Below are 13,775 nucleotides of genomic sequence, written 5' to 3'. Positions count from 1 at the left end.
CCTGGTGCCACCCTTGTGGCCAGTTTCTTACACATCCTTTAAGAAGTACCTGAAACTTGGGGGAATGAAGTGTGAGAAGTAGTTGTGTGATGGACCCAAGCAGAGCTTTGGTGATGGTGTCTCTTGTTCAGAAATCAGATGATCGGGGAGTTCCCGTTGTGACTCAATGGGTGAAGAACCTGACTAGTATCCCTGAGGATTCGGGTTGAAACCCTGGTCTGGCTCAGTGGGTTAAGTATCTGGTGTTGCTGCGAGCTGTGGTGTAGGTCACAGATGCAGCTCAAATCTGGCGTTGCTGTGGCTGTGGTGTAGGCTGGCAGCTACAGCTCCAAATCAACCCCTAGCCTGGAAACCTCCACATGCCGCAGGTGCAACTGTAAAAAGAAAAAACAAACAAACAAACAAACAGAAATTAGATGATCAAATAGCTGAGCAGGGCACAGTGGCAGGTGGCAGAAAAGTTTCGAACACCCTCCCATGGTCACTGTTCCCTGTGGTCCCTTTAAGGGGGTCGATGTGGGTCTTTGTCACAGAGGTGCTGTCAGTGGCTGAGTTGGGGGTGCTGGCGCTGACACCCTCTGCCAGGCACCTTCTGAGAAGGTTGTGCGTCTCTGGTGGGCTTCTCTATCATGAAATTTGTTCCTCTGGTTTCAGACAAGGAGGTTTGTTTATCTTCAGGATTTCTTGATATCAGTGCTCTGTTCTAGGAAGGCTTTTTCAGGAAAGGAGGAGGGCAGGTGTCCCCAGGAACCTTCTAAAGTGCAGGGCCCAGTCCTGGCTGCACTAAGGATGGGGATCCCTGTGATCAGAAAGGAGCCGGAGGGTTTGGCGGGGAGGGAGGACACTCAGCCCTCCTTGATGCCACAGACCAAACCTCTCAATGTGCCCTTCAAACAGAAAGGCAGGTTGGCTTTTTGATATTTACATTGGCCCCAATCCTTTTTGTATGTTCCGGAGATGAGATGCATACTAGAGACTATGGATTTGTAAAACATTGTGACTTCGCTGCCCTCACCTAAAAAAGTAAGTAAACGGTAGAACAAGCCAACCTCAGCACGGGGCTGCCCTGTTACCTCCCACAGCAGTCACCCCCTCCCTGAGCCTCTGCCAAGCGGGTGACTGCAGAACCCTCGGGAAGCCGGCAGCCCGCGATCTGATTACACCCCATCCCATGCTGAGCTCCTGCTCTGCTCTTACCAGGCGCCCCTGTGTGCTCTCCAGGGTGTCCCAGCCTGTGCACCAAGGTGCCCCTCACCCCTCCCTGGGCCCTGGTTGGGGGACAGCACAGACAGGGGCTGTAGATGTGCCAGGCTTCATACTCTTCAGTGTTGAGAGCATGTTTTTCTGATGAGCCATGGTCCACATGAAGTTGTGTCTGTGCGGCTGGAACTTTAGAACTAGGCTGGCTGGACGTGGGGTCCCCTGTGTGTTACTGAGGACGGGCCAGTGGTCTTGCAGGGAACATTCCACCCACTTCTCTTTTAGTGCTGTCACTGTTATACTGCACATACACACATACACACATAGTAAGGGACACCAGGTAGGGACAGGCCTGGGTTGTGGCTGACCATGAGGGCTTCTACACAGCATCTGAAAGGAGCAGATAGAAGGACAGTGGTGCCATCCCCACCCCCCGCACCCACCTGGGAAAGGAGGTCCTGTGCAGGCCCTGCTGGTCCCTGTGGTCCCAAGTGTGAATCCTCGCCTTCTCTTCCCATGGGGAAAGCCCGCCAGACCCTAGGGAAGAAGGTGTGACATGACCGCAGGGATGCTCTGACCCTTCACCACTTCTGTGAATCATACACGAGCTCTGGTGCTGAGCAGTCCCCAAACTCAGACACCCGAGAACCATCCCATTGTTTCTCATTTTGTGGATCTTCATTGCCTTTGCTCATACACGCACAGGGCTTTAAGGCGCCGGCAGGTTTACTGGAAAAACAAAGTAAACTTTGGAAAAACAGCAGGTACCACTCCCCCCTCCCCTGGCCTCCGCCGCCCCCGACACCCAAGGAGACAACCACTTCTCTGGTTTTAGCCCATTGTCACTGTTTGTCTCCATGGCACCTAATGGCATCCTCCTATTGCTCCTTTCTGACGCCCCCCCTTGGCTCTCTGTGTGGGGGCCAAGGAGTTGGTGTCCTGTGTAACACACGCCTTTCCCGTCCCCCGGCTTCCCAGAACTATGGGATTTGGATTGGATCCGCATTCGTGGTGTACTCTGGTCATGGGACTTCGATCCCCAGCTGAGCCTTTTGCAGTAGACTGTGATTGCATTTCCCTTTCCTGCACACATTTTAATTTTGCCTCCAGTTAACAGTGGTGCTGATTTGTCATTAGCCTGGTGTCTGTGACCTCATCAGTAATTCAGCCTGGGCCCTTCTCCAGTTGTCTGAAGTGGCAGCTCCCAGAAGACCCCCCCACCCCACCCCCAGCCTCCAACCAGCTCCATCATCAGATCTGGGTATCCTCTGAGGAACTCTTTCTGGGGTTGGGTCTCCTGGTCCTGGAATCCTCATCCTTCTCTTCCTTGCTTTTACTCTTTCTTTTCAAGAGCCTGCCTTCCAGGAGTTTCCAACAAGAGTACATGGGAGGTAATTGCTGAGCCTTTGATTTTTTTTTTTCCTTTCTTTTCCGTTGTTTTCTTTTTCCCTTTTTAGGGCAACAACACCTGCAGCATATGGAAGCTCCCAGACTAGGGACTGAATCGGAGCCCCACCTGCCAGCCAGATCTGAGCCACATCTGGAACCTACGCCACAGCTCACAGCAATGCTAGATCCTTAACCCACTGAGTGAGGACAAGAATTGAACCCGCATCCTCACAGACACTGTGTCAGGGTCTTAACCCACTGAGCCATCAGGGGAGCTCCCAATTTCTGAGTCTTTGGATGCCTTTGTTCCATTCTTGCTCTTTCTTGATCTATTGTATGGGACCAGCTTCGATGGAAAACTGTTCTGCTGATTCCTGATCCTGTGGATGGGACCTCATTTTATTGTTTTTTTGGTTTTTTTTCCTGTTTGCTTTTGTTTTTCTCTCTGCAAGCTTGTAGGACCTTGTCTTTGCATTGTTTTCTGAAATGTCATCATGATATATGGCTGTAGGCGCCAACATGGGCTGTTTGTTAACAGGCCTGAGAAAGACCTTGGCACTGACAGCCTTCCTTCTGGGAATATCTTCATTCCTTCTTGGATTCGCTCCCCTCTATTTCCCCCCGTCTCTTCCTGGAACTCCTGCTGGTCAAGTGTCAATCCCTCTGGATGGGACCCCCTATTATGTACTTTTCTCTTATTTTCCAGCTCTGCCTTTTCATGCTGCTTTATGGCAGAGCCTCCACCTGCTTTCCCAACCCTCCTTCTAAGTCTGTCATTTGCTTTCTGACTCTCTCTCTCTTTTTTTTTTTTTGGTTGCACCCGTGGCATGTGGAATTTCCTGGTACAGGGATGGAACCTGAGCCACAGCAGTGGCAACACTGACTCCTTAACTGCTAGGCCACCAGGGGACTCTCTGCTTTCTCATTTTTAATTCCCAAGATCTCTTTCTTGTTCCCAATGATTCCTTTTTGTATAGCACCCTATTCTTGTAGGATCCCAGATTTATAACCTTTGAATCTAATAGGTTTTTTAAGTTTTTTTTTTCTCCTGGAATAATTTTTGTTTCTTCCAAACTGCTTTTCTCTGTTTCCCTTAGTCTTTCTCTCTGGTAATACAGATTTCCTCTGAGCCAGAAATTCTACAATTTGAGTGCAAAGCCCTGTCCCTCTGCTGTCTACAATCCTCTGTTCCCCTCCCAGACAGCCCTTCTCTGCTCCCCTTCTGTCAGAGCACCCTGGGAGGACCCCACGGGGCAGGGGGAGCTTAACCTGCAAACCTTCTGGAAGTGGCAGGAAAGACTGACTTTCCGTCAACTGCTACAACAAAACAGTTGACGTTTTCAACCAGGAAGGCATTTGAACTTTCGTGACTTGTCATGTTAGGAATTACCTGTCACACCTCAGAAGTGACTGCATATGGGTATGGCATGACCCCAGAACGGAGCACGGTTAATTTTTAAGCTGTGCGTTTTCAAGCACCTTGACCTGCAGAGGCTTGTTACACAGGCACAGAGCACAGCCCCTCCACTGGAGGAGCGCTCCCAGGCCTCCTCTGCCAGTGGCAGTGCATCAAAGGGGTCTAAGACACATTATGTTTGAATGGCTTTATTTGAGACGATCAGTACCGGTCACTGTGCCATCTCTGCACACACATGCGCACACACACACACTCACACACGCGCTCACATTGTGTTGACTTTGCAGACACCATCTGCCTGCTCTGTGAGGAAGGCACCTCACCTATACACTGTATGGTGAATCCACACAGCAAACTTGAAATAGACTCTGGGCATTGGAAGGTCACTCTTCACCACCCCCGCTTCCTCCACAGGACTTTGTGATCGGTCTCTCCATCCTCCTGCGAGGAACAGTCCATGAGAAACTCAAGTGGGCCTTTAACCTCTACGACATTAACAAGGATGGCTACATCACCAAAGAGGTATGGGGTGGGGTGGGGGCAGGGGCTAAGGGTGGCGTGTCAACCCCTCCCCCATCTTCCTGCTCCACACTCCCAACCCCTCTCCTCACACATACCCCCCAGGGTCCAGAGACCTGGCTCTCAGCCAGGACCTGGAGGGGACTAGGGGATGGCCAGGGGGCTCCTCCTCTCCCAAGATCCTGGACACCTGCATGCAGGGAGTGTGGAGCTTCTGTGCCGTTCACCACACACCTCCATCCTGTTCAACAAGTGTTCTGGAGCATTCTTCCTTTTTCTCTCTTTTTTTTTTTTTTTTTTTTTTTAAAGAGCCGCTCCTGTGGCATATAGAAGTTCCTAGGCTAGGGGTTGACTTGGAGCTGCAGCTGCCAGCCTACCACACAGCTACAGCAATGCCAGATCCAAGCAGCATCTATGACCTATGCTGCAGCTTAGGATCCTTAACCTGCTGAACAGGGCCAGGGATCAAACCTGCGTCCTCATGGATACTAGTTGGGTTTGTTACTGCTGAGCCACAATGGAAACTTCCATCCTTTCTTTTTCTTTTTTCTTCTTCTTCTTTTTTTTTTTTTTTTTTTTTTTTTGGCACATCCATAGCGTGTGGAAAATCCTGGGTCAGATTTCTAACCCACACCATAGCAGTGACAATGCTGGATCCTTAACCGCTTGACCACCAGGGAACTCCCCAGATCATCCTTTCTTACAGGGAGGTCCTGAGGGAGACATAAGTGGAGAAGCTGGAGGCGGGGCTTGGGGAGCTGGCCTTGACCCCCACCAATTGATGGGGGGGAGTGAGGTCTCTTAAGACAGGGTACAAACAGGGGGGCCCTCACCACACAGGCCCACAGTCATTTTTGTTGGTCCAAACATTTTTTGCTTTGTGAAATAGTTGCTACAGTTTCAAATTCTGGAGATTGCACATCAAAAACAATGTCCAGCTTCTCCTAGAGAGTCCAAAGCTTGCACTGGCTGGACTGCAGGGAGGTGAGCTCTCCTCTCCCCAGCTCCCACAGCCCCACCTGCTCACCCATCACCCCTGGAGGTGCCCTCTGCCCTGAGATACAGCCCCCTCCCCTCAAACCCTTGAACCCCCACCCCACCTCCTTGCAGCTAGGCTCATGCCAGCTCTTCCTGCCCCCTTCCCCACAGGAGATGCTGGCCATCATGAAGTCCATCTATGACATGATGGGCCGCCACACCTACCCCATCCTGCGGGAGGACGCGCCCCTGGAGCACGTGGAGAGGTTCTTCCAGGTGAGTGCTGTATGTACCCCCAGGCCCTGCAGGGGAAGGGCAGCCAGAGGAGGAAGGGGCTCCTGCTCTTAGGGCAACCCCCCACCATGCTGCTCCCTCTCTGAGCCTCCCTGCTCCCACCAGAAGGGTCACCTTGCCCCTCCCATCTGGCTGGTTGTCAGGATCCTCAAGGAACAAATTAAAACCATCCCCACTCCCAGATCTGCTGGACTGCATCTCAGAGCAGGCAGGAGCTTGTAGATTCCAACGCAGCCCACACCCTGGGCCAGGGTTCCTTCCAGGAGCTTGTCCGCTCCTCCAGAGACCTCGCTGTGAGAGGAATGGGTAGGAGTGACTGCCCTGTGTCCATGGGGACTTAAGGGGCTAAAGTCTCTGCCTCCCACTCACTGGGGTCCCTCTAGGGTTTCCATCCAGGCTTGGGCCGCTCCACCTGCCTCGGCTGCCTGTCAGAGAGGTCCGAGGTCCGATGCCCAGGGGAGGCATTCTGGGCAGTGTGGGCCCAGGACAGTGGCCAGGAAGTGGGTGGGGTTAGGGGGGCAGAGTGGGGAGATGCCAGAGAGGTTGGCTGTGCAGGGGAGGGGGCTGGGGAGGGCCCCTTCCGTGACCTGGATCCCAGGGACGGGACAGGGGACAGGTCAGACTTGAGGGAGCCCATGCACCCCCAACCCCCCCACCGTGTCCTCAGGCCTGGGTCAGGGCCAGCCCTGGTGGGACACAGACTCACTGAGGGCACGGCTTGAGTTGCAGAAAATGGACCGGAATCAGGATGGGGTGGTGACCATTGACGAGTTCCTGGAGACGTGTCAGAAGGTAGGCGGCGTCAGGGCTTGAGGACCCCCCATGTCCCACCTGGCCCAGTCCCCTCCTCACCTCCAACCACTGCTTTCATTCTTTCACTTGAGCCCAACCGCCCACCGCTCCTGCCTGCCCGCAGTCCAGCCAGGCACATGCCCTCAGGTCAAAGGGGACAGATGTGAGGCTTTCAGGATGGGGTCCTGATGTGGGAAGGAGCCTGGGGTCCCCATCACCCCCCCCAGCATTGCTGCTGACCCTCCTCTGCCGAGCACCCCTGGGGGGACGGGGGCAGGACACTGGGCCTCCACTGGCTTCAGCCACCTGCCTTGCTCCCCGAGCAGCCCCTTGGTTGCCACCCCCCCTCGCCTCCATCCGGTGCTCAGCCCGGGGGGCTGTCCATCAGTGAGTTAATAGCTCCAGAACTGCTGGAACTCGGCTGTGCCTGACCAGCTGCCCCTTTGCCCAGTGAGACAGATGGGGTCACTGGAAAGTTCTGAGCCCCTGATGAGAATCTGCTTACGGTCAGGCTGGACTTGGGTGCTGGCCACCCAGGGCTGAGCAGGCCCCTCGCCCTCTCTCTCCTCGCAGGACGAGAACATCATGAGCTCCATGCAGCTGTTCGAGAATGTCATCTAGGACGCGTGGGGTGGGGGCAGGCAGGCCCTGAGTGGCTGTGGCCTCCTCTGCCCCACAGAAACCTCAATCCTGCCAGGAGCAGCCTCCATGAGAAACTTTTTTTCTAATATATTTGCAAAAAGTGAATATTTTGCTCCAGACAACCCCACCCCACACAGACACAGACAGACACACACACACAGACACACACACACAGACACACACACACACACCTCCTTCCTCTGGGCTGGCAGATGGCAGGGCAGAGGTTAGGGAGGGGCCGAGTCTGGCTGGGAGCTGGGTCCGGGTGATGAGAGCCACACAGCCCCTGGCCACCCTGGGCCAGCCTCTGGGAGCTGCTCTGGACTTTTTTAGGGCCGCACATGCTGCATATGGAAGTTCCTGGGCTAGGGGTCAAATTGGAGCTGCAGCTGCTGGCCAGTGCCACAGCCACAGCCACAGCAGATCCGAACTGCTTCTGTGACCTGCACTACAGCTCACAGCAATGCTGGATCCTTAACCCACTGAGCAAGGCCAGGGATCGAACCTTCGTCCTCATGGATGCTAGTCAGGTTTGCTGGCACTCCCTGCCCTCTGACTACACTTCCAGAATAGCCCTCAGCGCAGGACCCCAGATGGACAGCTGGGGGTCAAGGGAATTTGGCCCAGGGAGGAGGTGACTGGACAGAGTCTGCTTTCCTGGAAATGCTTCCCTGGGTCCCAGGACATCTGCCAGGCCACACAGCTGTGTGTGCCGGTGGGGAGCGGCCAGCGGGCTCTGTCCTCCTTCATCCCAGGAAAGGGGCTTTCAAGCTGGGGTTGGGTTTTTTGATGGAGAATCTGAGGGGAACTCTGCTGACTCCACTGGGGGTGGGAAGAAGCCTTCCTTTGCCCAGGCTGGCTCCGTGGGGATGCATGCTTACACCGCCGGGGCCCCCAGGTCACTGTCAGTCCTGAGAAGGGGTCACCCGGCTCAGGGCTGGCAGCCAGGGAGTGTGGGGGGAAGGGAGGCAGAGCAGCCTGGGAAGGGGCTCCTCCATCTGTCTTTCCTGTTGGCCCCTGTCACCCTCGGCCCAGCAGCTTGAATGAGCCCCCTCCCCCCTTCCTGGTTGGGGTCCGGAAGCCGTGTGGCCGCCCCTCCACACAGGCTCACCTCAACCCCATACAAAAAGCACAAGGGCCCTAGCAGCTCAGGCTGCAGCCCACGAGCGGACACTCTGCTCTTCAAGGCAAGGCCATCCTGGTGGGCTGAGGCCTGCGTCCCACCAGCCCAGATCAGGTGGCCCCAGGGTTCCTTGGGGGGTCAGTTCTGTGCCTCAGAGCAGTGGGGGACCCGAAGCCCACCGCCCACCCAGCCCAGCCCAGCCACCTTCAAAAGCACAAACCCTGGGGATTCTGCTTGGCTGGATTCTGCTCTTGAGGGCGAAGGCCAGTGTCAGTCTGAAGCTAGCGCCAGTGGGGGTCGAGGGGCTGTGGTCAGGTGGCAGGTCAACAGAAATTTCCAAGACAGAGAGGCTGCTCCCACCTGGCCAGGTCGCCCCGGGAAGGAACCCAGTCTCAGGCCACAGGGGCCCTTCCCAGGAACATTCCCAAAGCAAACATTCCATCGGCCGCTGCCCCATCTCTGCTCAGTGAGCAGGGCCCTCAGAGGAGGAAGAGCGGGGCAGCGGAGGCCGTGGAGACTGGCCTGGCTCAGCCTTGGGGACCCCTTGGCACCCCCCTACGGGTGGTCCTCCCCCTTGGAGTGGCACCAACACCCATCTCCAGTCTGACTGGGGGCTCCCTCTCCCCCCACTCCAGGAGGGCATCAGCTTTCCCAGGCTCAGGGAATCTTTTCCCACATCCCTGCCCCCCACCCCCAGCCCAGCCCTCCCAGCTGGTGTGGCTTTGATTCTAAGAGGCCAAGGCCACATGAGAGGGTCACCACCATGCCCTGCCCACCCCCTGACCTTGGGCCAGACTGGCTGCAGGTCCAGCAGAAAAGGCTGGGATGCAGAGCAGCCTCATGTCTGTATGGCAGAAGTGTCTCCCTCGGGCGCGGCCTGTGGGGGTGGTTCCTGTTCTCAGCACCCACCAATATTCAGTCCTGTATATTTTAATAAAATAAACTTGACAAAGGAGAGGGACTCTTGTTGGCTTTATCCTGACTCTGAATTGTGGTCCAGCCCCTCCCATCCTCTGCCGCTATTAGCCATGACTCCTGCCCAGTGCTGTCCTGGTTAATGTTTAACATTCCCCAAATTGCAGCATTTGCCCATTTCCACACTCAATTTCAAGTTCCCAATGTGCTGTCCCTGAAGGCGGGGTCAGGAAGGGATGCCCTCATTTGGGAAGCCTTTAGGAGAGGCTCCAGCCCTGCAACCTGTGTACAGAGCCTCGAGGTAGGGTAACTCCTTGAGGTGCCATTTGTATTTTGTTCCCAGACTTTTTTTCTTGGCCAGTTCCAGAAAGACATTTCTGCATGTCCCCTTGTCTGGAGGGTGCAGGTCACAGGACAGAAGCAGAATTTGCCTGAAAACATCTTCCTTTCCTGGCTTTATTTCCAAAAGTCTAAACCCAGGGGAGGGGCAAGAAATGAGAACCTGCAGAGAGGAGAGGAATGGGTCCCCCAACTCAGGGATGGGGAGGCCGAGGCTCTGGGGGATCTAGCAGTGCTACAAGAGCCAGACCCCAGGCCGTGTGCCATCACCTCCAGACCCAGGCCTCCAGGGGTCACCAGGTTCAGCTAATGGGCATCTCTTCAGTAACCAGGAGCCCCTTTCACTGCCAAACACACCAAAGGCTCCACCCTACCAGAGCCCCAAGGGCCTCAGCACAGTCCAGGCAAGGAAGCCTTGACCTTTCTGCCTGGGGTGGGATGTCTTGCATTCACCTAAGCTGGTCACAGCCCTGTTGGGCACAGATGGGGAAGCTGGGCTAAAGGATGTTAGGACCCCTCAGCCATTATAGAGTAGACCCAGGTCATGGTGGCTCCAAGTGGCTCCAGGCCAGGTGTAAACCCTGAACTGCCCACTTCATGATGGGCCACAGAACTCGGCATCTCTAAGACTCTGTGACATGTAGGGCCTGGGACCCATACTGTGGTTCTGGAGCTTTCTGTTTCACCTTAAGTATATGTCAGTTTACCTGGCTGAGCCTCAGTTGTCTTATCTGTAAAATGGGCAGAGAATCCCTCGATAGGATTGTTCTGATGATGCAATATGATTTTTCACTAGCCTCTTTATAAAACAAGCATGCGTCCTTCTTTTTTTTTTTTTTTTTTTTGTCTTTTTGCCCTTTCTAGGGCTGCTTCCGCAGCATATGGAGATTCCCAGGCTAGGGGTTGAATCGGAGCAGTAGCCACCGGCCTTCGCCAGAACCACAGCAACACGGGATCTGAGCCGCATCTGCAACCTACACCGCAGCTCACGGTAACACCGGATCCTTAACCCATGGACTAAGGCCTCATGGTTCCTAGTCGGATTCGTTAACCACTGCGCCATGACAGGAACTCTGCATGCTTCCTTCTTATCCCCCTGAGGTTTTCATGCATTTTTTCCCTTTCTATAGAAGGGTGACTTGTACCAATAAGCCACAGAGAAAGGGCAGGTGTTTCAGAAGGAGTTTCTAGGTGCTGGAATGATTTTGTGACGCTCTCCAGGTTCCCTGGTAACCCCATGACCCATTTGAGGACCGGCTGGTGAAGGAGAAGCAGTCAGGCCACAGCGGCCCACACACTCCACCCTCAGCACCACACCATGGGAGGCCACGCTGACCTGCCCAGGGTCCCAAGCAACCCCGAGCATCTCACAGGCCTGGCTTGACTCCACTCTCACGACAGCCTATGGTGGAGACCCTTTCTTACCAACTTTATAGCACAGGATCGTGAAAGTGAGGGCCAGAGACTTTGGGTAAGGCAGCTGTACCCTTCCCCACCCTACTCAGCAGCAGAGCTTTCCAGACCAATGGCCGGTCAACGATGTAGACCATTCATGGCTCCTGTTCCTCCTCCACCTGAGGCTTCACTCAAGACCAAACCTCTGCTTCAAAGTGCAATGCTGGAGTTCCCGTCGTGGCGCAGTGGTTAACGAATCTGACTAGGAACCATGAGGTTGCGGGTGTGGTCCCTGCCCTTGCTCAGTGGGTTAACGATCCGGCGTTGCCATGAGCTGTGGTGTAGGTTGCAGACGGGGCTCGGATCCGGCGTTGCTGTGGCTCTGGCATAGGCCGGTGGCTACAGGTCCGATTCGACCCCTATCCTGGGAACCTCCATATGCCGCGAGAGCAGCCCGAAAAATGGCAAAAAAAAAAAAAGACCCCAAAAAAAAAAAAAAAAAGGTGCAATGCTCCATGTTGACCACTAGGGGGAGACTGCACCCCACACTAGCCTCCTCACCCATCTCCTGCCCCGGGGCCCTCAGGAAGCTACTTGGAAGGGAAGGTACTTTTCATTTCTTTGACCCCAAAGACATTTTCATACTTCTACCACATTCGCCACATGCTTTTCCCTCAGAAAATTGTATCAAGTACCAATTCCACAGGCACAGGCAGAGTCCACCAAAGCTGGGTGCTGGGAGAGAGGACATACGGTCAGCCCTGTTTTACCAACTAGGACACACATAACTCATTAGACGGCATAACAGGCATAGCCGTTACCACATGGAGCTGACTTCATTCCATCCCAAAGCAAAGAAAGTGCCTGTTTGGTTTTGCCAGCCAGCTTACTTACCCGTTAGGCTTCTGAAAATCCTGAAAAGAAGCTTGAAAACCCCACTTACACCTTTTTCAACCCGCAGGGGGGTCTTTGGGCAGGGTCTTTCTGTGACAGATTAGACATCTGGGCCATCAGAGACCCCCTCAGGAAGGAGGGGCGTGTTACATGTCTGCTTTGGCTGAGTGTTCTGCCTCCTTCCCGCAGGGCAGTGATGCCCAGGGATCCTCTTCCCTGCTCTTCCCAGTTGCTGGGTCCACACCAAGGGGGGCATCATTCTGCGTTTAGTGAACACCTTCCACACCCCGGGCGTGGGCTGCATCGTGAGGAGACCAAGGTGGATGAGCCATAGTCTCTGCCTTCGGGAAATTCAAGTCTGTGGGAACACTGAAGGCAAAAAGTCCGAGGCAGTGATTCAGGCCATGAGGGAATCTACAGGTTGGGGACCTTGCTCTTGGGGGAGGCCTTGGACATCACATAGAATTGTGAAAAAAGCAAGAGGAAACCAGCTCAGAGAGCTGAGTTGAGGAGCCCTCATTAGCGTGGTATTTGGATGTCCATTTAGAGTACGTGGGAGGAGTTCCCGCTGTGGTGCAACCGGGATCTGCCTGCCTTGGGAGCACTGGATGCAGGTTCGATCTCCAGCCCAGAACAATGGGTCAAGGATCTGACATTGCCACAGCTGCAGCTTAGGTCGCAACAGCAGCTCAGATCTGATCCCCAGCCACCCCTGCTGCGCCACGGGGCAGGCAAAAAAAAAAAAAAAATTAAATGCAAAATGTAATGTAGCGTGTATGGGGGCCTTTCTTTCCTTGTTCCCTCCTGGACATGGTCCAGACAGGAGCTGTGCTTTGGAGTCACCTAGTATGGGGCCCTTCCCGAGCCAGGTTCTGACATCCTGAACATGGCCTCTTGTTCTTTTCACTGCCCCGCCATCAACTGTCTCCATCCCAGACAAGTCCCCAACCCAGACAAGCCCCCAAGGCCATGGACACTGTTGCAGCCTGAAGCAGGTCCCAGGCCCCCCTCCAAGCCCTCTGGACCTCACTGGGGCCCTAGCCTTTCAGTAAAGGAGAACCCCAGAGGCCAGCCAGCTCTGGTTTCCCGTGACCAGCTCATGGACTTTGTCTGAACCCACTGGTTGTAGAGAGAATGTGCAGACTCTAGCTGCCGACAAAGTGAACTCTGTAGGGTTCAGAGATTAGAGAAGAGAGCTGGGTACAGGCACAGTTCAAGCTGCACCAGGAACAGTGCCCGTGGGCCAGACCCAGAGCCAGTGTCACCAAGATGAGGGGATCTGGAAAGTTCTACTTAGCCCTTGACCAGAGCTGAGAGGTCCTGGAGAAGGGGTGGCGGCGTGGGAGTAGGCCCAGAAGGGATTCAGGACCTCCTAAGCATGCACCTGAGCGCAGCCTTCTCTTAGTTGGTGGTCCCAGCTAGGGGACTGTCTGACCCACAAACCTACCCCCAACGTCTGCCCCCAGTGCCAAGGGCTGTCATAGAACTGGGCTCCCTGCCAACTGCTCCATACCTTTTTGATCTGTCTGTTCCTCCAGCAGAAAAGCCCAGCTTCCCTCTAACTCACCTGCCCCAGTCCTACCTGCCTTTGCTCTTGCACCTCAATCCAGGCACAGGGTTCCCTCTGTTTGGCTCTCTTGGCTGGCTTCGCACATTATTGAACCCTTGTGGACGCTGGCTCTATGGCTACTCACCCCCGGCCTGACACAGCCCCTCCATTCCCCTAGCAAGAAAAGGCCTTCAGCAACTTCTCTCCCAACCACGTGGATGCCAGGGGCAGCGAGGAAGGTCAGCTGATTGGACATGAGTCTTTTGCCTCTCAAGCATCCTCCCTCTTCTCCGGGCAGTGCCCCTCAGTCTTGCCTGGGGATCCCTCCT

The 13,775-nt window shown here is 54.8% G+C and overlaps 1 protein-coding gene across 2 annotated transcripts in view; it reads left to right on the top strand.

Moving 5' to 3' along the window:
- The window catches only part of KCNIP3 (potassium voltage-gated channel interacting protein 3), a 93,440-nt gene extending 84,131 nt beyond the window's left edge, over positions 1-9,309 (top strand). For both annotated transcript variants that reach the window (XM_021087060.2, XM_003124836.6), the window contains 4 exons: positions 4,421-4,528; positions 5,675-5,779; positions 6,527-6,589; positions 7,163-9,309. In XM_021087060.2, the coding sequence (XP_020942719.1) occupies positions 4,421-4,528; positions 5,675-5,779; positions 6,527-6,589; positions 7,163-7,210 (324 nt within the window). In that variant the 3' untranslated portion in view covers positions 7,211-9,309. The remainder of the gene's footprint in view (positions 1-4,420; positions 4,529-5,674; positions 5,780-6,526; positions 6,590-7,162) is intronic.
- Positions 9,310-13,775: the final 4,466 nt, after the last annotated feature.

This window comes from Sus scrofa, chromosome 3 (assembly GCF_054392235.1).
Source record: "Sus scrofa isolate SSC_HxYL_T2T_F1_AM1 chromosome 3, Sscrofa_HxYL_maternal_Yorkshire_Landrace_v2.0, whole genome shotgun sequence".
Taxonomy (NCBI): domain Eukaryota; kingdom Metazoa; phylum Chordata; class Mammalia; order Artiodactyla; family Suidae; genus Sus; species Sus scrofa.
This window is presented reverse-complemented; position numbering and strand designations above follow the sequence as displayed.